At 39.8% G+C, this 24,828-nt stretch overlaps 1 protein-coding gene across 1 annotated transcript in view; it reads right to left on the reverse strand.

Annotated features, from left to right (window-relative positions):
• TACC2 (transforming acidic coiled-coil containing protein 2) overlaps positions 1–24,828 on the reverse strand; it is a 131,519-nt gene that overhangs the window by 1,897 nt on the left and 104,794 nt on the right. The window contains exons 11-18 of the mRNA XM_050899008.1: positions 24,435–24,550; positions 23,479–23,650; positions 21,935–22,075; positions 13,457–13,600; positions 12,456–12,532; positions 7,870–7,913; positions 1,553–1,713; positions 859–965 (exon numbers count right to left, since the gene is read on the reverse strand). Coding sequence (XP_050754965.1) covers positions 859–965; positions 1,553–1,713; positions 7,870–7,913; positions 12,456–12,532; positions 13,457–13,600; positions 21,935–22,075; positions 23,479–23,650; positions 24,435–24,550 — 962 coding nt within the window. The remainder of the gene's footprint in view (positions 1–858; positions 966–1,552; positions 1,714–7,869; positions 7,914–12,455; positions 12,533–13,456; positions 13,601–21,934; positions 22,076–23,478; positions 23,651–24,434; positions 24,551–24,828) is intronic.

Genomic DNA, 24,828 nt, shown 5'->3' on the forward strand with positions numbered 1-24,828 from the left:
GGTAGAAGTGTTTTATGGCAATTTCTAAACCTGATCTCCAGTTCTTACAGACTAGACTCATAGCTGGGACAACAGCTGGAAAGCAAATCCAAGTCTTACTTTGTTTTACGCACTGATCAATCCTAGTGACATTTTGGAAACATCTCTTGGGTCTAGGAGACTGTAATATGAGTCCTGAATGTAATCCCTAGAAATGCTCATTTTGTCATGACATGGAAGCATGGGGGGGGGGGCGGAAATCAACCAGAGCTGCCTCTCTTAAGCCACAATCTGATGTTTGCCCCTTAACTGTGGCTTAAGGAGTTACTATCCGTGCACATCTGGCACGATCTTTTGTGCAACTATTCCTAGTCGCCCTCAGCACAAGGTGGGCTGATCCAGCTTAGATAACCGGTGTTACTAGGGAGAGACCGCCTGACTGACTCTGCACTGAAACAGCCGAGCAGCACTTGCATGTTCTGTTCTGATTGACGCAGGGACAATCAATAATACAGCACAGGGGCAACAGTAAATCGCTGGGGGCAGGAATACTGCCTGCAGGTGCAAATATCTGAGCACAGCCCTCCATAGCTGCATAAACCTGGCTAATAGCTTCTTTCTTGATCCTCCCTGGAAAATACGTTAAAGAAGCATGAAGACATTTGATAAAGATAGAAATTTAAGGTGTTCTGTATGGTCAGGAGCTGGAAGAAACACCAGCACATTACAGAAATTCTCATTACGGCATTTCATTCCATCCTCCATCACAGAGCAGCCTGTACTCTGCATATTGAAGAAGCAGTTCTGGAATGCAAGGTCCAGCCACAGGAATCCTCCCGCAGCATGAACTCCCGAAAAGAGATGTGTACAATCAATTACCTGTCCAGTTTTTCCTCAGCGTGAATTTTGAGTGCTTGATACCTCTGCTCTTCCTTCTTTACTCGTGATAAATATTCCTGCGCACATTTCTTTAACACTTCTTCATTCTTAAATGAGAAGATTACATTAAATTTAATCCAAGAGGTTGAAGTGTAGGACAGGCACCTATTTGCAGGAGTCACATTCAGATGTTTTAAGGGCTGCAGCCTAACACTGACACCTCCACACAGAGGCCATCTGAAGCAGTATTACGCAATGCAAAAAGCTTTACAATTCTTCTGTTTGCATTTGATGCACGGCTGCAATCCTTCATCTGAGGATTACGTTATGTCACGCACTTTAGACATAACCTCTGACCTGAGGAATTCACGTCCTAGGTTTTAACGGAATGCTCAGCCCAGAAGCCAGCCCTGACATGTGCTCAAGTGCCGCAGTTATGTGACATCTATTGAAATCGCAGTGTCACAGATGGGAGCAAGTTGCTCTTGGGCACAGTCTTCATCTTTTTAAAGCTATTCCAAAAGGAAATCACAAACAAGCATTCATGCTCTCCCTCCTCCCAGCACACTGCAGTCTAACGTAGTACATCAGATTCGACTCAAAACAAAGACGTGCCTTCTGTTAAACAGCACTGGTATACATGAGAACCTGCTCAGCTTTGCTCTTTCAAGGAGGGGACTTTAACATGACTCACCTTCCGAAACCCCTCCAATACTTCTTTCATTTTTTCGTATCTCCGGAAAAGATCTGCCAGGGATTTCTCCACTGAGTTCAGATCTGCCAAAGCTTGTTCCTTCTCCACTATCAGCTGCTGAACGGTGTGATGGGAGACGGATTTCTCTCTCTGTTCATCCTCTGTTAGAAAGAAGAGAGGGGGAGGGAAAAAAGCAATTTTCAGAAGGGCAATAGTAGTAACAACACTGATTTTACTATCATCTATAGCTTCTACTATACTGTGCTCTACGTTGTTTATTAGTAAGTTTGCAGGATCCAGAAAAGTCATTTTTATATAAAGACACAATCCTGTTTTGGAAAAAGGTTGCTAAATACAGTGGTATTTAAATATTTTGATGTTGGAGAAAAATGTGAATATATCTCTGTACTGATGATTTATTTCACTCTGAACTCAGCTGTTCCCATGAAAAAGGCAGGTGTTGGATTTCCCTTGTTTGCCTGAAGTGCACTTGCTGAAGGAAAGGACATTTATGCATATTACTCGCACTGGTAATAAATTATTTGCCACTGCTGATACATGCTTGTTATCTCCTGGCATCTCTTCTAATCCTGTACAAACAAGGCACTTTGTTTAATGGAATTCAACTCAAATTCTTCCCTTGGAAAAAGAGTGTTTTGCAAACTCTCATTCTTAGGATTACTGTAGCAAGTGCCAGAAAGGAAATCTAACATTAGACAGACTTTCTAAGTTCTGGTCTGCAGAAAACATCTTCCAAGCCTCTCCTGTGTATAGTTAAATTTGAGGCAGGGATGGTGGGAACACCACAATAGGAATCCAAATCCATAGGGAAGAGAACTTTTCAAAGAAATTGACCTAGTAATAAATTGGAATACCCATAGAACACTGGAAGAAAAGGTCTGGCATTGTTTTCCAAAACGCTTCATTGTTTGCTTCATATCCTAAAATATGATTCTTGTGTCCATGCTTTAAGGGCTACTTTGAATGATACTGAAATGAAAACCAACCTGCAAAACATAGCAGTTTTACATTACCGTTTTCCTTTGTCTATGATGGAAATTACAATAAGGTAAGAAGCTCTCCCATGTAAAAAGCATGGGGCATTTCAGAATCTACAACTTTTCATTCAGGCCTTTATATTTTGAAATATAAAGAACTAAACAAGAGTTTATTTTTTTATTTGAATAGAAGCCTTCATCTGAATTAAGTATTTCATAGTACTGGTCAGCTCTGAAATGTCAAAGTTGATACTGTCAATTCCCAAACTGAGATTAATCTCTTCCTTTTGCATATTCGATCCTTTTATACAGTTTTTTGCTAGCCTAACTAAGCCCAGAGCAGCGATGATGCCACGCCGTGTGTCAGCTCATGCTGGCAATTTTCTGTGCTCCTCTGCATGCTCTGTGACAGCATCTTGCTGGGGCAGAGTCTGACCTGAGGTTATTTTGCTTTATGTGATGCAGAAGATAGAAAGAAGCAGAGAAGCTCTCAGCACCTGCACTGAGTTTGCAGCACTGGCAGTTGTAACACCTTTATTTTACTGGTGAACAAACACCTTTGATACGGCAGAACTGAGAAACCCAGAACCCTGTAATGCCACATCAGTTTGATAACATTTAACATTTCATAAAAAATAAACATTCTTTTCTATTTTGCCTTCTTAAAGACACTCTGTGATCATCTGTAATGTCAAAATGAATGTATTCTCAAGTAAAATGAGAAAATCATTTGTCATCCTTCGTTTATTTTTCTAAATCTGAGAAGTTGTCACCTTGTGTTCCAGCACAAGATTTGTTTAATTGCGCTGGAGATTACACACTGTCTAGCTTAATTCCAAAACACTTACTGGCAGGATCCTGTTCTCTGGCAAAACTTCTGGCGTCGCAACTCCATGCAGGGGAAGGGATCCATTTGCATGATCACGTAATGTACTTAAATGTATTTAATGTCACAACTTTAATTTTTCTGAGACTGCTGTCTGCGGTATTTTAGCAACTTCCTTCTTACTTGTTTCTAGGGCAATCTAGAAAGTTAGTAATTCGTGACTCACTCCCTCACAACTACCGAGCTCTTGCTGTTCCTCCCGGTGCACGGCGGTGCCCTCCTCTCTTCTCACCTGGACCAGCTCCTCCAACACTCATCCCCAGCCCCACTTCAACTTGCACACGGGAATTTGGGGCAAGTGACATCCGATGCTCCCTTTCTCCTCTCCCTTCCACTACGTGCTAGAGGTGTCCACGGACCGGGGAGCGAGCCGAGGCCCTCATTAAACTCCAAGGGGAAAACAGGAATTTATATCGGGGGAGTGACATATCAATTGAAAAGCGGGAAAGTTTCCAGTGAGCTTTAAGCAAGGGGCATCTGATAAACTCAGATAACAGTTAAGATAGATACATTTAAAAACAAAGTGGTTAAATACTACAGAAAACAGAAACTGGCGTCTGGCTAGAGGGGAACTGGAAGATCTATGTGATATTTTCTAAAACTATGATTTAGCTTTAATGAAAAAGCTGCTTAGTGGCACTGCGCTGATAATAGTCTGCCAGTCAAATCTTAGTTAAGCAATTACAGATACTTATTTCTAAAGATATTTATGATGTTATGCGATTAAAATATTTTAATTAAATGGCTTCCACGTCTGCAACACACACTGTCCACGGCTCACCAACAATAACAACAGTATGCTCAGGACTAACACTATCCAAATTGACAGAATCAGAGCACCAACGCAGCAGATCCGCTTTCAGGCTCAGCTCAATATTAACTTACATTACTTAATGGGAATGCAGCAAACAGAGAACAAAAGCAAAAGAAACTAAAAATGCAAAATGCTGGTGTGAAAGTTGGTGAAAAGCTTTACTTACCAGGCTTGCCTGTTTTGTTTTTGCAAGCAAATAGCAAGAAGCAACAAAAACGGAAGCAAAATAGAAAATCAGGAATTGTTAGGAAAGCAGAAAATAAGTAATGCAACAACCTGTAATGCACAAAGCATAACATCTATTTGTTTTTCATAATGAGAATTTAATTATGTATTTAAACGTACAAGTATAAGGATACATTTTTAACAGAAAAAACCCCAACATTACAAATCCAACAATAGAAAGGAAATCCACGACAGGGATTTTGGTAGGGAACTGTGGATGGCTGTGATCAAAGTGTGCGTAGGGTGGGGTGCAGTGAACATTGGGGTTACGCAGGCTCCGTTCCATACGGCTGTCAGTGCCACGCAGTCGTGAGCTGCAAAACTTGGGCAACAGTCAGCGAAGCGGTAGCACAAGCAGCAGGCTAGCCGGGAAAGCCTGTTCTTTTTTCTCCCCCCTCCTCAGTATAAACAAGAATGTGTTAGGGGCTGAGGCAAGTGTAAGAAAAAAGGAAAAAAAGTTAAAGCACCAGTAAAAAAATATGCAAAGAGACACTAACAGGGATCTATACGCTGACAGCTTGCAAGCTCTGGCTGTACAGAGCGTGGCATGAAACTAATTGCATAAGCTAAGTCAGGTAATAGTGGGTTCTATATGTATATGACAGCAAATACCAGACCGCCACAGCCCTTGAAATCAAAGGCAATTACTGTTTGCAATGCATGTTTTCAGTGCTGTTATAGGCAAACATACACAATCATGTATTGTTAATATGGAGTATTTCGCTATTCATTACACAAACATGAGACAACCTATAAAAAGCTGAGCAGGACCTATCAACCACACTGAATATTCATTAAAGGGATTTGTGAAATTGGTTCACTTGTAATGCCCTTCTAACAGGGCTGTATAAATAGCTCAGAAGGTTTTAATCATAAATAGAAAGAGCACAGGCATTTCTTCTGTTAAAATGCATATTTTGCTTTAGCAGTAAGGCATTATTGTGATAATAGTTCAGTGAAGTATAAGCAAATAGCACACAGACAATCATTTTCCTCCACAACGTGGCATTTGGATGAGTGAATTCCTTTATCAGAAGGGACAGTAATTTACGACAAATGACAGGAGAAAGTGGGACAATTAGATAAAAAATTTACATTAAACGCAGGGAGAGGAAGCCTCGCATTTAACGTATTACCATGCTGCAGAATTTGCGTACTGCTCTAATTAACACATGCTTTCTGTGTCACTGTTGTTGTTTCAGTTCCTTTGCAAATGGACAGCAAATTACATTACTTACAGCCATAGATCTTAAAAACTTGCCATAGATAATTTGAAAGACTCTGACTGATACTCTGAATTCAAAGTTTAAAGATCTTCCTATTTCCTCAGTGGTAAATGGCCCGATGCTTTAATTATCCTTGATTTCTTTGCAACAATAGGAAATGGCAATTGTAGAATTGACTATGTACGCCACGGCTGTGCCTCTGCCTCGGGATCCCTATTCTATACCTTCTTGTTGCACAGCGGTCTCACAATTTGATTTTTTTTTCTTTTAAAATCTGTTTCAATTTTTAAAATTTGTTATCAAAAAGAAACTTCTGTTGCTAACTATATGCATATGCTTGGGAAAAAAGGACAGGTCCTGTGTTTGTACATATGAATGGCCAGGTTCAGGGACGAAGCCTGAGTACCCCATACCACAGTACATATAGTGAACAAAAATGAATTAAGTTCTTTGCATACTCTGGTCACTCCTATTTTAACACTTGCATGATGAGAATGACAGACATTATGCCAGAAGGCGGGCAAATTTGCTCAGTTGTACATACAAAAGGCAACGGAGGCATAACACCACAGAGAATGAAGCCAGGCATGTTATTATTACATATTATTCATCATTGTGTATTTTATTAATTATTTTATTATTATTATTATTATCATACTATTTATTTACTTATTTATAGGCCTATTTTTCCCTTCACTTGAAAGGAGGCTGGGGTGTCTCCCAACGGCTGAGAAATGCAGGAAGGCAGCAAAAGCACCAGACGTTGAACTACTTCCCCCCACTCTTCGGGCAAAAATAAGCAAATTCACTACTAACGTATGTAAACACAACTCAAGCATTAATTAAAAAATAAAAAAATTTAAAAGTAACCAAACATTTGGGGCTCATACAGTACTGACTGTATATGAGGGGACTGCCAATTTTAAAAGGGGCAAAACAACATGATACGTTGATAGCTGTAATAAAAATCCTTCCCTGTTAAAAACCTGTTAGAAAGATGCAGGTATGCCTGTTGTGTTCCTGGCACTCTGTACTCTCTGTGACAGTTCTCTCAGGAGGATTAAGAGGAATAATTTCTTTCCTTTTATTTTTCAATAAACACAGTGCAAACAGGCTGGATTTATAACACTCCCTGCTCGCAGATATCATCAGCTAGGCTAGCCTTTCTCCTGCATCTCACAGCCCAGATTTACCTCCGAGGCCACTCCTAATGGCTTTTAACAATATTTCACAGTTCTCTGCTGCTTTACTCAAGCTTGTCCACATGAGCTTGGTCCTGCTTTCTCATCAGCCACTGCTTCTTTTCCTGCTCTTCCCAGCAATTTTGGCCATAGAGAACCCACCACACCGCTCAGCCATTTGCCTTTCTGGGAGCCAGCTCGAGCTGAAGCAGTACAGGGCAGCACAAGCCACTGGCGCTTTCTATAGCCAGGCTAGGAAAAAGAGCTTTGGCAATCTTATGAGGAGGCTTTAAAATCACATCCCAGGGGCCAGACCTCCTGTGCCAACAAAGCACACGAGTCCTGCAACCTTTGGTTTTGAAATGCTACTGCATGTAGCGTTTTTCATTTGTGGGGCATGCTGTCAACAAAGGCGTTTTCTCATTATTGTGAGGTAAAACATGTCATAATTTAGACCTTAAAGGAGACCCCTATGTCAGTAAATAACTGGGGAAGTGGATTGGCCACTCATAATCTCTCAGCTGGGATTGGAGTTAATCTAGGTTTTGGTCTGACCAATGCACTTAGCACAGATAATCCCTGTTGTTGTAAAGAGCTAAGTTTGGTATCTCCCATTAAACAGTTGGGACCGGATGACTAAAGGGTTTTCAGGTCATTGAAAGTCTCTCCCGGAGATACCCGTGAATTCTGGGCAAAGCATTTGAACACATTTCCTATGGGACAGTTTGCTTTGATGCAGAAGAAAAAGCCCTGACCTTTCTGTATTACCTGGACTGCCTTGGGGGCTACTTTCTGTAAAATGAAGCCCTAGCTTTTCATCACGACCTGGCAGCACACACTGGTGTCCTCAGATGCATTCACAATTCCCAGCAGCATCAGCAGACATAGCTAGCATCAAAATGAAGCCCACAGACTTCAACCACGTTTCTAGGCTCTCTTCAGAAAATCAGAGTGAAGGATAGCATCTGTCAGAGTAGAAACACCTACCTATCATCTGAGCAATCGTCTTCTCATATTCTGAAACTATTTTCCTGTAAGAGGGAAAAAAAAGAAAAGCTTTTGGCAAACATTATAATTGCTAAGGCTTACTTAGAAAATAATGCTACTCAATAACTGAACTATGGTGTTTTAAAAGAGATACAGAACCCCTTCACACTTTTATATGCTCCTTATTACCTGAGTAACAAATAACACTGACATTTTAAACATTGCATCTGATTATTAATTCTCCATGTAAATCAATATAGGTGGGGAGAGGGAAAAGGGATTGCTTTGAAACAAATTCTGTTATTTGAAACATGCCCAAAGTACATTACCAATCATGATTTAAATATAAACATAATCACATTGGTCTAATTCAAGAGTTATAAAGAGTCTGATTTTTCTATTACTTTCTCCTCTCTTCTCCATGTTTGTGTTTGCTTATTTTTAATGTAAACATTAAGTAAAGTTATAATTGGTAGCAAGTAAACCTAACAGGAGTATAGCTGGCCCTCATCCAAAATATATCTAATCTTCCACTCTCCAAATGTGACTAAATGATCCATTAGCACTTAAGAGAACAAGACCAAAATATTCAGTTATGTAGCACAAAATCCATCATGTCCTATTTCCCAGATCTGTTTTTGAAACGGAGGTGGCAAAATGTTACTTTTAAGATTATTTTATTTCATATACTCACGGTAGGCTTTGAATTTCCTTCTTGAAAAGAGGTTAGCCAAAATAAGCAGATTAAATGTGATTTAGAAAGATGACCTGTCCCTTCCCAGAGCCAAATAAAGCTAATGAAATGAGACTAGCTTGATCTGTGCTTTGATTCATGAGCCACGTAGGACTGTCTACGAAAAACAAAATTACCCCACACTTCATCTGAAGTGGATATTCAAAATAGCTCACTGGTATTTGAATATGTCTCTTCTGAAGTCTTAGCTTGCTTTCACTTGCTCCATTTTAGAGAAGTCTGCTGCAGTTGGTGAGGTTACAGAAAGGATGTGGGAAAATCCTGAGACAAACGTCAGTAAGGAAAGGAGAAACTTGCGGAGCTCCCAAAAAACCAACGCAGTAACTCCAGCACCGCCTGTCTCAAATCTGAATCACAAACAGAGCCCAGAAACCCCTGAGAAGGCCACTTGCCCCAAAGGTCAGTAGCATCTCACTTGCCCTGGTCCTGCAGAGCCCTCAGCAGAGCAGGGGCTTTACAGCTGGGCACCCCGCTGACCTTGCTGAAGCTTCAGGTAGAAACAATTTTCGGTTCTGGGGCCAGAGCCCGTCTCTGCACAGATCACCGTGCCTCCAGCCGCTGCCTCTGCTGGGATCTGCTCGGATGCTGCTTTCCCTGCTGTCAGTCCTGTTGTTTTAATTGGCGCTTTTCTTTTGCCTTTTTTTTTTTTTAACCATAAATGACACTTTTGAGAGCAAAGATAGCTGCAAGGATTTTCCCCTAAAAGGAAGGGATTGGTTTCATGTCCAAAGAAGATTACCTCAAAAGCCTGCTGTAAGCAATAAGGATTTTAAAGCCATGTCATATCCTTGTAACACCAGGCACCTTTAGGAAGTTTTATCATCCTAGAAAATGAAGCCAAGGACTCAGGGCAACGAACACAACATTAAACACTGTTAAAACACTACAGCACTTCCCAGACTAGGCTGCACCATGGAAGCTGGCAGTAAAGTGAAATAACATTATCTATTTCTTATTTTGACCAGCTTAGACTAGTTCAAGTAGGTACCACATTCTCTGCGTTATCCAGCCTTATGAATCATGTGGCAGCTGTTCAACAGAAGGGGATACTGCAATGGCACATGGATTTTAATAATATTCAATTTGGAAAACAAGGTAGTCAAGTGAAGTCTTGTTCCAGATTCATGTCAAAGGCCTCTTTCAGTCCAGCAGCCTAAATAATGGTCGTTACGGCTGGGGAACCAAAGGATGCTGGCCACATCATTCCTCTCTGTGATGGCACATCTTAACCCTAGCTTGACAAGCTGCATAGGCTGAACTTTTGGTATTTTAGACATTCAGTCTATTTATTGACTTCCTGCAATTTCATAAGTCATAAAAATACCAAAATCCAGGGATACAAAGGATCTCAAAGGTCATCTGCTTGACTTCCCTTACTGAGGCATAATCAATTAGACCTCTAAATAACCATATTTAAATATTTCTTGCCTGCCTCCAGTTGTACCCTTGGATTATGGTACAGCTCACCCTGGTTTAGCTCTTCGATAGTTATTACTTTATTATAACTTCTCATCTTGGCTACTGTTCTCTGGAGTGGACTGTCCTCCAGTCTGACGTTTTTCTGGAAACTTAGCTAAACTATTCCAGGCAGAGTATGCAGGACTTGGGTAAAGGAGCATTGCTTCTCCTTCTGTGGGAAGTGATGCTTTTGTGCTTGCAACTCTAGATAATCCCTTCACTCCTTGCTTATCATTATGTCATATCTAATTGCTGCATCTCTAATTTACCACACATGGACTGTTTCAACATTTAATCTTCCAAGAGAAATCTTTCTTTGTGCACACACGCATATTTTATCATTTTGTGACAATATTAGTCAGATTTTTTTTTTCACCCATGTGTTCTAGGGATGTGCCTGTGGGAAATTTGTCTCAGATAATGTGTTTTTTTCAAATCAAATTTTATTGAAGGTGTAGACACACAAGCAAATTACTGAGAGGAAGATGAAGGTACAGATCTACAGTGTGCCAGCTGCTCTGTGTCAGCCCCTGCTCCCCTTTCATTAAGGAATAAGCAACCTCTGTCAGGGCCCGTTTGCAGCCGGCAGGCGCGTGCACCCAGGCAGTTTCTAGAGAATAGACCAAGTACTGCACTTGAGCGTGTGCTGAACGCTGAGACATTCCTTACACAATTCCTAATTTTGTTCACTCCTTGTTTTGCTTCCTTGGTTTGACTGCTTGCAGCAGCTCCTTTCCGTTTTGCCTCATTATGCATTTGAGGGCTATGCCAGGGTTTTGTTTCCTTTTCCAAGCAGAGCGCAGGAGAGGTGAGAGAACTCAGCTGGGTGCTGGGAGATGGTTTTCTGAAAGAAATAAAGTGCCTGCCCTTGCCTTTTGCAGATGCTTCTCTTAAGATGCTTTGGCTCAAAGCCCTGTGCTGCCGCTATTCAAATCTGCCATGTGCGACTCCTGGCATCCATGCTAGCGTTTGCTGAGTTCTGCACCGCAGTTCCCTGTTACCCTTACTCCCTAAGCACAGTTTTCCTGGATATAAGCAGGAATTGCACATGCAGGTCATCACTTGATACACCTCACTGGCTTTAGCTTTAAACCACCGAGACATTTAATTTGAGGAAGAAGCTGGTGCTAGAACAGAAGTGATTTTGAAGAAAATTCAGTCTCAGAAGCGACTGCAGAAATTATTACTTAAAAGAAGGATGCTAAAATAACCTGGCAGTTTCCTTTTATTTATAAGTTAAGGAAGGGGGATGGTTTTTCTGTTTGTTTGAAGGTAGAAAACAATAGGCTTTAAAGATTCCATGAAATATTTTTGTACATTCTCTTTTGCAATTGATGACTTTCTCAGATTCAGATCGATGAGCAGGTCAAGCTCATTGGTATGTCATTCTTACGGTACTACCGCTGTAAAAAAAGAAAGGCTGAAACTTTCAACTGACTTAATGGGAAGCAATAGTGACTCTTTGAGCAACACTGCTCACCTCATCCACTACAATGATTTTGTTGTCATCCTTGCAAGTGGTAGGACCTGGGCTGGGAAGGAAGGTCAAACCAGTTATGTTCCAGTATACAGATATTTAATGTAATAGAGGCAGGTTTGCAAGGAGAAATAGAATAGAACAGATACAACTAGAATAAACTGAAAAGCTCAGGGTCCTTCTGCCAGCTCTCAAATGGAGCAGCAAAATCCAAGATAACAATTGCTTAACTAAAATCAAGCTTAGTGTGTGCAGTAATTAAAAAATCAGCTCAGTTCAAAGAAAAGGGTGTAGAATCTCCTTGAAAGTCAACACTCAGAGGACAGAGTGGTTCCTTTGCAAGAAATGTTTTTCTACTGGCAATCGGGTTTTTGTTTTCTATTGTTAAAGAAACTTTTTACAATAATGTCCTGGAGGGAGCCTGTACTACTCATACCTATCTGCAAACCTTCACATTATTTCTTCCGTTGGCAAAACTATTTGTGGAGAGTGAATTTTAAATTAGCACGTGCATACCTCTGCCAGTTCTGCAGGCAGACTCATTCAGTCAGGCAACAGAAACATCACTATGGAATCCACATGAGAATTCACAGCACAAACTGGAGGAAATTCTTCCCTTACATTAACCTAGATTAAGACCTCTCTTATCTCAGTATTTTGAGGATGTAAATGAGATTAGCAACGTAAAAGTTTTCAATTATTACCCTGAACAGGGGTGCCCACCATGCAGAACAAAGACAAAGTATCAGTTTAGGATCAATCCAAAGCCTGCAGTTAAAAATAATGAAACAAATTCAGCTAACTAAAACAGTTGTACAATCATGGTACTTTGTGTACTATCCACAGGCTGAAATGAGACTCTCTGTCAGTGTGATTAGTAACAAGTTAATAACCCACCTCATTTCCATCACTTCCCTTCTGCTTTCTTCATATTTCTCTTTCCACTCAGATACTTCTTTTTCCTTGGCCACAATCTGAAACAAAGAAAGCAAAGGAAAAAAAACCAGTAAAACCAAGTGATCCATTAAAGAGGAAATTAAATAACTGTACAATATTTGATTTAATATCAAATCCTAATTAACAGAGGTATAGTTTTCAAGTGCATAATGGATTCAAATATAACCATCCCCAGTGATTTTTTTCTTTTTCAGACTGCAAGGTGCAATTAAAAAAGTTCAGATGTGAAATCATATTCAAATTTTGAAAAACTAACTTAGGAAAGTAGATGCAATGTTCCTGTTTCAATGTTTCATTCCTGATTATAACAAGGACACTTTTCAAGAAATACTATATTATGCTACGCTGTGTCTGATTTGACCTGGTGCCAAATCTGAAATACTTCTGTACCTGGCTTTGGAACATGGTCCCCTGGCTTGTCCTCTGACGGGGTTCTACTGCTTCTGCATGCATATTCAGGGCTGACTGTCCGTGACATTTTATACCCAAAGGACTGTGTTCCTTTGTGCTCCTTTCGTTCACACAATCTACCATAAAGTTTGGAATACTCTAACACTAGATTGTACCCATTTTTTAATTGTTATTATTAATCAGACTAATCTTATATGTAGCTTTGTAAAATACATGATTTTATTCCTATTTTTAGCATCTTACAATTTTTATAGAATTATATAGCAATGTCAAGATGGACAGAGTACACGAGGTTAAAAACAATAAAGATTTATTTTCATATAATGTCTGCTTTTCACTTATGTCAAAAAAAGTAAAACTTACAGTGTAGTGCCTTTTGCTCTGGTAGCCTCTAGCATGGCTTTAGCACGGCTGAGGATGGTTTCAAGAATAGAACAAGTGTTCATAATAAGAATCATTTGGGAGAAAACAGGAAAGAAGGAAACCACAAGAGGCACATATTTCCTTTTCCAAATTCTGAAGAAAATTACCTCTGCTCTGGCGAGTCGTAGTGCAGAGTCTAAGTCTTGCTGGGGGTAGAGAAGACCCATGGTGCTTTCTGCATCCGAGGCGCCAATCCGGGAGTACAGTGCACTTTTAGAGATGGAAACATCTGCTGGGATAGCAGGTTCTCTCTGTGTGTTTGTTTTTTTAAATACAAAGAAATGAACCATTAAATATGTGTTGAGCTCATATGTTTTCTGGGTGTAGTGCTAGGCACCAGGGTCCTGAGCTAGGAGTAGAATCCTGTGCACTATTAAATTATAACAGCAATAACACTGACAAGGAACTTGGAATTTAGCAATCATAAAATATACATTTAAGATCCATAGTAAGCACCAAGAGAGCCACATTACCCTTACAGAGAGAAAATAAAGACAGCACTTTGCCACCAATATTTTAAGGTCCTATATTAGAAAATTTACTACTTTCTGATGCAGAAATTTCATCAAAACATCCACAAGAAATGCATGTCAGCAGAGGAAATTAGAATTGGAGGCACAGATCTTGTTAAGAGGAATTCTGCTTCCATAAAAATAGATCAAGAAACCAGAAGCAAGAGGACAGCTCACTTTCTTAGGTCTGACCTGCCAATATACTGTATCTATCATAAATGGTATTACATAAAAAGTGTGAATATACAAGCAATGTTGCTGCCCCACTGGTATTTAGCATGCAATTAGTAAGTTAAATGAGGTTTTATTTGCAGCTGCCAATTTTGCTGATGTCAGCGGCCCAGATTAACGCAGGAGAGCAGCATGTGAAATGAGGAAGAGAGCAAAAAACAGGTATGTGACACTGAGATGCATGAGATGTCTTGCAAACAACTCCAGATACAAACAATCCAAGTTACGGCACATTAAACCCAAGGAGATTATAATAAGACAGTTAGGAAGATATTAAACAAAAAAAACCCCACATTTTTAGACACCATCTGTAGCAAACCCCTGAAAGCAGACCCCTCTGCAGCAGATACACCACCACAGCTATATGTCCCTGCGTCTGCTACCTACACTTTGCATCTCGCCATCAACCAGCTAACATGCACGTGCTGACCGCCTGGCTGGGTATTGCCTCTGGCGGTCTGGGAAACAAAATGTTCTTTCTCTCAGCTGCTGGTGGGTCACAAAATAATTTTGGGGGTGGATGTGACCATATCCCTGTTGCTGGGGTTTAGTGTTCCACTCCTCTGTTAAATACGCACGGAACCGGCCAAAGGAATCAGGATTACTGGGGACGGGGAGGAGAGGGGCAGACAGTACAGACACCACAGCCATCACAAAACCACTGCTTCCTTACAATGCTAGACTAAAACAGGCTGGAGAATCAAAATGTCACAAAAAACTAAAATAAACTTCTTTTTAAAAGAGGAAATCCTCATAGAAACCAAACAGGGTAGAAAGTTAATGGTAAGAGGCATCTCTATGAGGTCTGTTATGTTTCCAGGCTCCAGAGCAGAGCAAAGGGAACCCCTCCGCCCGTGCAGTGCTGGGACCCCCACGACTACACTGCACAGGCACAGGCTACATCGTCCTCGGGATAATTCTGTGAGACAGAGACAGAGCACCTCCACTTCACGGGCTGAGGACCCGCTCTGGTCCCCGCACTGCCCAGAGCAGTCCCAGGGGAGCCCCACCTCGAGGAGCACCGTGGGGGAAGATGGCCTTAGCCCCGGCCAGGGATGTGCTCTTGCACTTACTAAGTACTTTCCTTTCTCTTTCTCTTTATATGAAATCCTTCCACCAAAAGAAGTTTCATAAGAAAGATTTTGTATCTGAGTATGGCTGAAAGTCCTTGAATTTCTGTGACCTAAGAAGACACTTCACGTGGTACAGAACATTCAGACACACCGACTTCAGCAGGGAGGACACAAATGCCCAGAAATCCCTCTCTCACTGTGTATGTATACACACGTCACTTGCTAAGCTAGTGTCAAAACTGCATTTTAAAATATGGAATGATTTTTTTTTTTTTTTAATTTAACCTGCAGATTCAGTAGCAGAATTTTTCAGTGGGCTCTCATGACAATTAAAATTGTCTCTATGATGATGATACACGTAGCCACAGAGAGGGCTGGACCATGGCCCACAGTTTGTGCGGGTGGAGAGGGAAGTCAGGTTGATCCATGCCTTTTTCCATCCACTGATGGAAATGGATATTCACATACAGCTTTTCTGGTACAGCACTTCCTTGCTGCTGAAAAGGGGATAACATATTTTTCCAGTTTACTTGTTACCTTTGCGCATAAAGCAATATATTCTGTTCCTTCAAGTTCACTAATGCAGTACCTTAGTCTTTAGGCTTTATCTGCAATAATTAAGGATAGTAATCAATATTTTTTTTAATGAGTTTTTTACATAAAAGAGAGAAAAAGATTTTATTTTACTGTAAAAGAGGGTTGGGTTTTTTTTAGTTGTTTTTGTGGCTTTTTTTAAAATAAAATAGCAGAGTCACATTCTACTGCTTGAAGCACAGGAATGTGAAAGTGAGTAGAGATAATGTCTGAATCAAGGTTCAGTCCTCCTCTCCACAACATGCACACAAATAGACCTCATTAATTTCAACACCACATGCTCTTGTTTCAACACAGTTAAAGGAAATTTTGTCAGATACTATTCCATAAATTATTCACTTGCTCATAGTTCTTCTCGCATAGCCTAGAATAATAGAAAGGATCCAAACCCACTGTTAACTTTGTTGCAATCCCTTCTGAGTTCTCATCACACCTTATTGAAGAAGCTATATTAAAAATTACATACAATGCTCACTCGAGATAAACACAGGACTAGATGTTCTGGAAATCACATCTGTAGACAACATGAAGAAACCACACCAGCAACATTAAAAGACTAGGCAAGAAAATTTAATTAGAGCAAGAATAAGCTAAACAGTACTTACAAAACACCATACTGCATCTTTATTTATATAAGAGACTCTCACTAATTTGCTTTGTATTTTTTGTTCATTTTTAAACACAGGAGTCAATTGACTATTACTTCTAGCATTTATGGAGCAGGCCATCCCTTCTCTTTTTTGCTACATTTAACCACGAACACACAAAATAATAATCAATTCCAATATAATTAGGAGGTGCAACCTCCAATCTGTTCGATTTTCCTACCTGAGCAAAAAGCATCACAAGACCTATCAAAATTACATAGCCTGTATTCTTGAAAGTATCTCCCAATATACAACAACTACGCAGGGAAAAATACATCTGGAACACAAGCTCAGACATCTATGTAAATGCATAAATACAAAAACACATGGTGCTGTCCGCAGATCTGAGTAACGGTAAAACAGTCTATAAATAAGACTACTCCTGGCTCAACTCAGTATCCCAACTTCAAAAAAACGTACTTTAGTTCCTCCTCAAACACAAGGCAAGAGTAACTGAGAGATAAAAAAGAGCCATTAGATCATCAAAGCTGTCCTCAAAAGAAAGGCCATCCTGAAGATCAATCTGTTGAGCTGTATGTATCGTATTTCAAAAGCCTCCTGCAGCTTAATTTGCTGGATCTCATAAAGAGATTGCTGGAAAATATTAATTGTGGCAAAAGAAACACAAATTTCCTCCAGCTCATGTAAAAATGTGTCAAAGTAACTGCCCAGATGATGAAAATTTTTAAAGAAAAAAGAACATTTAAAGCATTTAATACATACTTATGCATATTTTTATATAGTGCTCAACGCCTCACTAATATAGTTATGTTTTCTCTAGTTCTCTCTTGCATTTGAGTAAGTTGTACAAAAGAATAGTAATAATGACATGCAAAACAACTTAAAATTTCCAGAGATGACTGTAAAACCTCTTGGAATTTAACCATTGAGCAGAAATGCTTGTGGTAGTGGTCCGACCAGTGTTGTCCTAACTCTGGAAACACCTCACACGAGGCACAACCAGGCTCTTTGGCAGGAGCAACCAGTAAAAGTCCTCGTGGTTTTACTTCAAAAGCCAATTTTACACAGCTCCAAACTGATGCACAATTCAGTAACTGTTATTTGCTGCCTCCAAATATTCCTATCCCGAGAAAATAATATAACCTGACCAACAGGATGATGGTATTACCCAAAATAACTCTGTCAATGCTTTAAGTTCAACACCTAATTGCTGAGAAGGTAAGCAGTTAATTGGGGTAATAATAAGCACAGGGATTTGTAAGTCACTGAACCTCGCACAGAAAGATTAGAGTCTGCAGGGGAATTACTACTAAATGTAGGTCACTGCAATCCTAGTGTAAATATTTGAGAGCCCAACGCACCTCCTCTTCCCTTCCCAGCATCTTTCACAGAAACCAGATATCTGACCAGAAAGGGAATAAATGCACATCGATTAACCAGCTGCAGTTATCTCGCTTCAAGAAGGTCAAAGTGAAAGAAAACAGACAAAGGCACTGGAATGAAAATGAAAACTAGTTTTTATCATAATGCTTAGAGGAATATGTATTTAGCCCTGCTGAAAATTAGCTTGCCCTTTACAAGCACTCAAATACTGCTTGGGTGCATATCAAATCATCTACTCTTAACTAATTGATGTGTGTGCAGACAGGTCAATGGAGGCAAAACAAGACCTATTTGTGCTTGCAAATGTATTGAAAAGCAAGTAAAATCCAAGCATAAGTTCTCTGCTTGTAAAGTTTTACTAGAAAAAATGATATCCCTGTTTGAAGGAAATATTCCTCCTTCACTACCACGACAGCCCCCCAAAAGCTGTGATGCACTCATCCCATTTGTGCCGATGCCTTTCCTTCCAGTTTCTTTCCTTTCCTTGGATCTTATTTCAACACCCAACTCTGTATCACCTCAGCATCTGTAGGGTGGTGGACACAAACCCTATCGGCTTTCTGTTCAAGTTGCACCTATAAAAAAAATGGCCACAGGACATCCTAATGGAGACTGTTTAATAGAGAAGTGTTAATTCATCTCAACGCTGGAAGATAGAAATCTTTAGCAATGCAAAGCAGATGACTAGTCCTGCTGTTGTTGAAGTCTGTGACAAGAAGTTTGTGAGTGGCCAAATAACTTCCCTCTGTCTGAGAACAACAAACTGCACATCCTTATTCTCAGTCCTAGTACTAGCAAAAAAATGCTTGTATTTCATGTTTATTTTAGGTGACCTAACTTGCCATAACAAGTGCTTGTGTCTTTATTTAGCATCCTGTTCTTGTTACCCATCCTGTAATGGTTTAGCAAATGTTAAATGTAATTATACAACATTAAGAAAAGAACTGAGGTCACCCAACCAGAAAGGAATTCTGCCAGTTAGCATCCAAACTCAAGTCACTGCAGTCGTCTGGTGGATCCTATTATACTTAATCCAGGCCACCAGTCACTGTAGGTCACAAGGGTTGTCATCATAGGCTAATTTAACATTAGCAACCTCCCACTGAAGTAGTAAAGTTATGCAAGGACAAAAGTCCTTCCCAGCCTAACATGACACCCACAGTATTCAGCTAAAAGCATTCCTATGACTGGACCAACATGGGGCTTTGTGAGTGTCAAAATGCTACTGATTCTCTGTCGAGGGTGGAGTTTTGCTTATTTTTCTCTCCTCATCTCTGCTTATCATTTTTGCTATCTTTGTTATACAGATTAATGGCATTTTCTAAAAAATCACATGAAATCCATCCCCCATTTCTAAGGAGTTCATAAACTTGTTCTAGATAAAAGAAAATGCTGTAATGATGTTAAAAAGCATCTTTAAAATATAACTCCACATAATCAAATACATACTATAACATTTTTGCAGCTCAGAATCTTCCCTGGGTAACACACAAGAATTCACAAACATATGAACCTATTCTCTTCAGTCTAAAATACTACAATTTGTGAGTTTCTGAATTGCTGGTCCGTAGCAAAAATGCAGATGTCATAACAGAAGTTTTTTGTAAAATCTGTGAAGAGCATCTAAGTATTGTTATGTGTTTCATCTTGAGTGTTTCTTGGTGCTGGAGAGCCTGACTGCTGCATGTTGCAGCTACGTGCTGGGAGGACAAGGAGGTAGAGAGAGAATAAGGAGGTAGAGAGGATCTAGAGAGGATCCCACCTCACCCTCTTCTGACACCAGCCACTCAGGGCAACAGAGCAAGGGGACACAGCGCACACAGGCCAGTACTCATACAGAAAAATGGTATTTATTTTTTTCTCCTTTGTTCTTCCTGTTCCTAATTAGAAGGCTAAGCTTGGTTTCTAATGAAGACAATGGCATATTTTTCTTGATTAAATAAAAGATTATAGCCACATACTTTAAAACACCCATGAATCTGCAAGGAATGAGTTTACTTCGGTAAGTATATGTGCACCATGGAAACAGCTGGCTCCTGGGCTATTTAAGGTAAGTGAAATAAATCAAATATAATCGTTATTTTTTCATAAAAGTACAGTTAATCTAAAAAAAAAATCTCTACTTTTATGAACTAGCTACTTTATGACTGATCTTTAAAGCACCAAGAAATTCTACCCTATAACCAGCCCAAATGTTGTTAATGATGCAATGAACTCAAGATGATATAGGATTCGGCAAAAGACTTCCCACTGACTTATTAATGGACAGTATAAGAAGAGAAAGGTCACTGGAGAAGGACATGTCAGAAGCAGATTCTCCTCATTTGGAATAAAATGTCTCACTGCAGCAGGACACTGCCATCCCATCAGCATCCCATTCAGCTGATAACACCTCCCAAGAAAGCCACTAACATTTCTGGCTTGACTTTTTTGTTAAAAGTACCATGAAGGGCATCATAAACTGGCTGTGCAACTGGCTAACCACCAAAATCAGTGCATCAGAGCAAGCTTTTCCATCCTGTTGCAAACACAGTGAGGACCACATGCATCCCTAGAGCAGTGCAAAGCATCACTCTGAGGCAGAACTAGCCAGCGCAACCTGGAAGTAGCAATAAAAAAAAAGGTTTAGATCTTCATGAATAAAGACACACTGTGTTGGGAGGCCTTTTTAACTTGGGAGCTCTATAGCCCTTCTAAACCTGCTGTAGTCCCTTTCTTCAGATGCCTGAAGGCAGGGTCGATTTAATTTCTCACTTCCAAACTCTGAGGGTCAAAGTGTCTGATTTCAAGCTGAAAATACCAACAAAAGGCAAAATGTCCCTACAGTCACAATCTATAGCATCTTGATGAGAAGTAGGTTTGTATTGTTTTGCCATCAAACATTTTAGGACAAATCTTGCTGTAGACAAATGACAAATGGCCACCTGGACTGCAGAATCTGTCTCCTGCGAAAGGTATGTGCCTGCTTCTTGCCTTCAAATTCGCCTTTTGTTCATTTGGATGTAGCGGTACTCTGTGAGCGGAGCAGGTGACAGCATTTATGTGTGCAGTACTGCTTTCAGCATGCTCTTTGGTGTCACACTGAGGTGCGCGCAGCTTAGCACTGCACTCTGAGAGCCTTAGTTACCTTGTTAAAGAAAAAGCAGCACTCGGTTTCTTAGTCTGTGCACACTCACACACACATGGCAGGCACAAAACAGGTACCTCGGAGCAGAAAGAAGACAGGGTAATCTGCCTGGCTAACTTCAGTGCTTCTATCCTCATTGCAGCAAACTCTAACTCCTCCTGTCAAGTGTTTGGTTGTGAGCAATCCACAGAAAAAAATGTATTAAGAACATAGCAAAAATGTTTAACACATTCAAAAATGGAATGTTATATTTTAATGTATAATTCTGACAATTTCTGGGTGACAAACACATCCCATATTCCTTTCATGACTAGAACACTGATATAAAACTCCAGTTTTTAGTTGGTTTTGAGGTAGCTGTAGAGACAAAAAATTTTTATTCAGGGGTAAGTATGAACAACACTTTGGGTAAAATAAATGTTTTCCGAAGCTAAAGCTGTTTTTCACAGGCTCCTCTCCTTTTGTTTTCATTTTATGTGAATTTATGCCGGCTGCTGCTCTCAATTCAACCTTTGCTGTTTTAAAATTTCACTATAAATATTCTAGAAAATACGTCCTGACACACAGAACTGGTCTGCAGATCAATTTGCTTTTCCTAGAAGAAGCCGTGCCAAATTCTGCATTAGATAGATTACTAGAAAAACAAAGCCTAATTTTCATTTCAGCAGAATTAGGGCCTAAATCTGTGAAAATGAATCTATGCGTAAAGACCTACTAAGGCCAGGTGTCAAGACAACTCTCCACACATCAAGTCCTGTGGTCAAGCTTAAAAGATTTGCTTTATAAAGACTTCTGCAAAATATATACATCAGTGGTATAGGATAGCTGAAAGTGTTGATGAAATTTAAGTTTATGTATATGAATTAAATTAAAATATCTCTGTTCCTTAAGTTCCTGAAAGGCCGAAGTTACTTTGGAAAGAATCAAATCATTATTTTGCTTCTTTCCTACCTCCCCTCCAAGCCTCCCCCCACCCCTTTCAGATGAGGCAAAGCATTCCTCTACCTGTGTATAGACAAACTTAAAGAAAAGTGACATTTATATTTCTGCTACAAACCTGAAGTTTCTGAGCAAATACTGGGGGGTTCTTTTCTGCTAAGTCAGGATCTAGATATTCAGGCTGATCACATATTGAGGTTTTCTTAGATATCCTATTGAGAAGAGCATCAGCAGAGACAAAGGAGTCTTCAGGAGATGTCTGAAGAGCAAGGAGGATATAGAATAAGCAACAGAGATTTTGCTCAAGTAGTTCAGGCCAAAAGCAAAATACGTGTCTGCATATCTTTGATTCCTAGGAATTTCATGCCCCACTGAAGATTACATTTGAATACACGATTCATAGGTGTAACAGACAAACATCAAGAACAACTCTTCCCAATTTAAAAGCTGAGCAAATTTTCCAAGACTAACATGAAGTAAGTAATATTAAGACCTCTAAAGTAATGGCTCTCAAACCATGGACCACAGCCCACTCTTGATACTTCTACAAGAGTTTTCAGTTACCATAGGTTTTGTTCATGCAATAGCTTATGTTCAGTTCAGGCATCTCTAAGGCAGTCCAAAAGCTTTGAAGACCACCAAAACTGAAGGGAACCTCAGCAAGACTATTTTTGCAGTCTTTACAAAGTCTTCTGCTGCTTACTGGGGATAAACTATGTTATGTTCACAATTATACCATGATCAGGATAAATACACAATATGAGGGTGGACAGAATTAGAACGACAAAAACAAGACCACTGGGATTTGAGTACCCTAGACTCCCTGCAGTGAGAGAAGTATTCAAGCTTATAAAAAATGTTTTGTGAGATGGTATCAACAGCATCGTTAATATAAATTAAGCATAGTATTAAAGTGAGCTGCTTCTTGTTTTGACTGCTCAGTAAATATATTGTCATATAGCTTAGCATGCCTAGTGCTGTAGGCATTTGTGAAACAAGTTTGCCTGGAAAAGTGGAGGCCTTGAGAGAACCTTCATGAATTTGAGAACCAATGCTCTAAAGTCTGTATGCAGCGCAGGTTGGAAGCAAGGAACGGCTCACCACTAATTCAAATCCAACCCAGAGAAGCCACTGAAAAAAGTGATTTAACTGGAAGCCAGAATGAGTTCTAATGATCAAAACAGTGAATTTTACATTATCAGTATCAGATGACAAAAATACAGTTAACAGTTTATACGAAAATGTGAAAGAGCACCTGTTCTTTACCAACAAAATTTTGAAATTTCACATGCAACAGAACAGATCACATGTCTATTTATATCAAACCCCTTATTTTACGTATAAAATAGTTCTTCAAATATTGGGTTAAAGCACAGTGTAAAAAGGCCTGTGTGAGAAAAAAAGCACTTCAAAGTATCAGCTTGGAATAAGTTATCACAAGACATGTTAAGCTACAGTAAAGATTCAGAAAATTCTTCTAAATTCCATCAGTTCCATCAACCTACCTCCCTCATTTGGGTCCTACCACATGCTGCTACCAAGATCTTTAACTATTAGGTTGAGTTTCACTCTGCTTTCAAGATCCACCTTTGCTACTTCTTATATGACACGAGAAATTTCTGTGGGAAAATGATTCCCAAACTCTTATCATAAATTACTTACTATTTCAATAGCCTCTGGAGTTGTTCCTAGGGTCATGGGCTCTAGGTCTTTCTGCTTTGACTTGTCAGGTGACTGTAAGTGTGCCTCTTGGCTGGCAGCTAGGACTCGCGAAGCTGGATGTTGTATTTTCATTCCAGAGGATTGCTGGGCTTCAGGGTCTTCAAAACTTGACCTGGAAAAAGATTGTGTACATGCTTTCAGGGTGGAGCACAAGGCCCTTAAAATTCTGCTTCTGGTAACAACTAAGCAAGTCCTCTTCATTACTTTCATGTGTGTGTGTATATATATATACACACACACACACTGTTTCAACTCAACTTTATATCATTATATCTCAAAACACTTTGCAATATCCTTTCAAAGCAATGCACTGGAGTCATCTAAATAAAGCCAGTTCCATCAGAAATGTTATGTACATTCCTTAAATATTTCTCACTTGCCTTTTTACCCCTTTCTCACTGTGACCTACATCTCTCCCAACAAACAACTTTTACTAACAAGAACAAATGTCCTTAACAAGCAAAATTTTGGAAGTGAATACAACCCCCAAATCCTGTTCTTATGAACTAGACTCCTTGTTCAGAAAATATATCTAGGAAAGGCCAAGAGAAAAGTTGCAATTAGGAGATTTCTAGATTGACATGAAAATGACCTCAGTATCTGAGAAAAAAACTGTAAATAGGAAGCCACTGTCTAGTGAAACAGTTGCCACTGTGACTCTATTTAGTAAGAATATGAAGGAGAAATACGTGTCCTTATTGCTTCCCATTATAAAACTTCTGTATCTTTGCCCTCTATTCTCTATCATATGTGTACACAGATGGGAATCTATTTTTAAACAAACAACTCAGCAACACAGAGGCAGAGAGAGGAAGAATTGCCTGTGTACGTGCCATGATGGTAACCCATTTCCCTGGCATCCTTTTCCATTGCTGAATTTGCTTGCAGTAACATACCCTGAGCATGGTGTTGTGGAATCAGACAGCCTGATGGGAGGTGATTTGACTGGGCTCTCCTGCTGTGCATCAAACATTAGGTATAAAGATTGTTTCTTCGGGGTGCTATCATCCTGCTGGCAACAGGAAAAGAAAGACTCATTAAGCAACTCAACCGTTCTCCATTAAAGCTAATTCAGGTCACTGAAGCCTTAAGTGACCAAATGACTTGACAGACAACTAATAACATAGGACTGTAATATAGTCTATGCTAACTGATACTGAGATGATCCCTTTAAGGAAGAAACCATTTAAGAACAAAACCTAAACAGTTCACTCTTTGTAATGGCTCTTCTTCTCCCACTTTGGGTTTAATCAGATTTCTGGTCCTGTCAGGCAGGAGGCAACCCTTGAC

This window comes from Gymnogyps californianus, chromosome 6 (assembly GCF_018139145.2).
Source record: "Gymnogyps californianus isolate 813 chromosome 6, ASM1813914v2, whole genome shotgun sequence".
Lineage (NCBI taxonomy): Eukaryota > Metazoa > Chordata > Aves > Accipitriformes > Cathartidae > Gymnogyps > Gymnogyps californianus.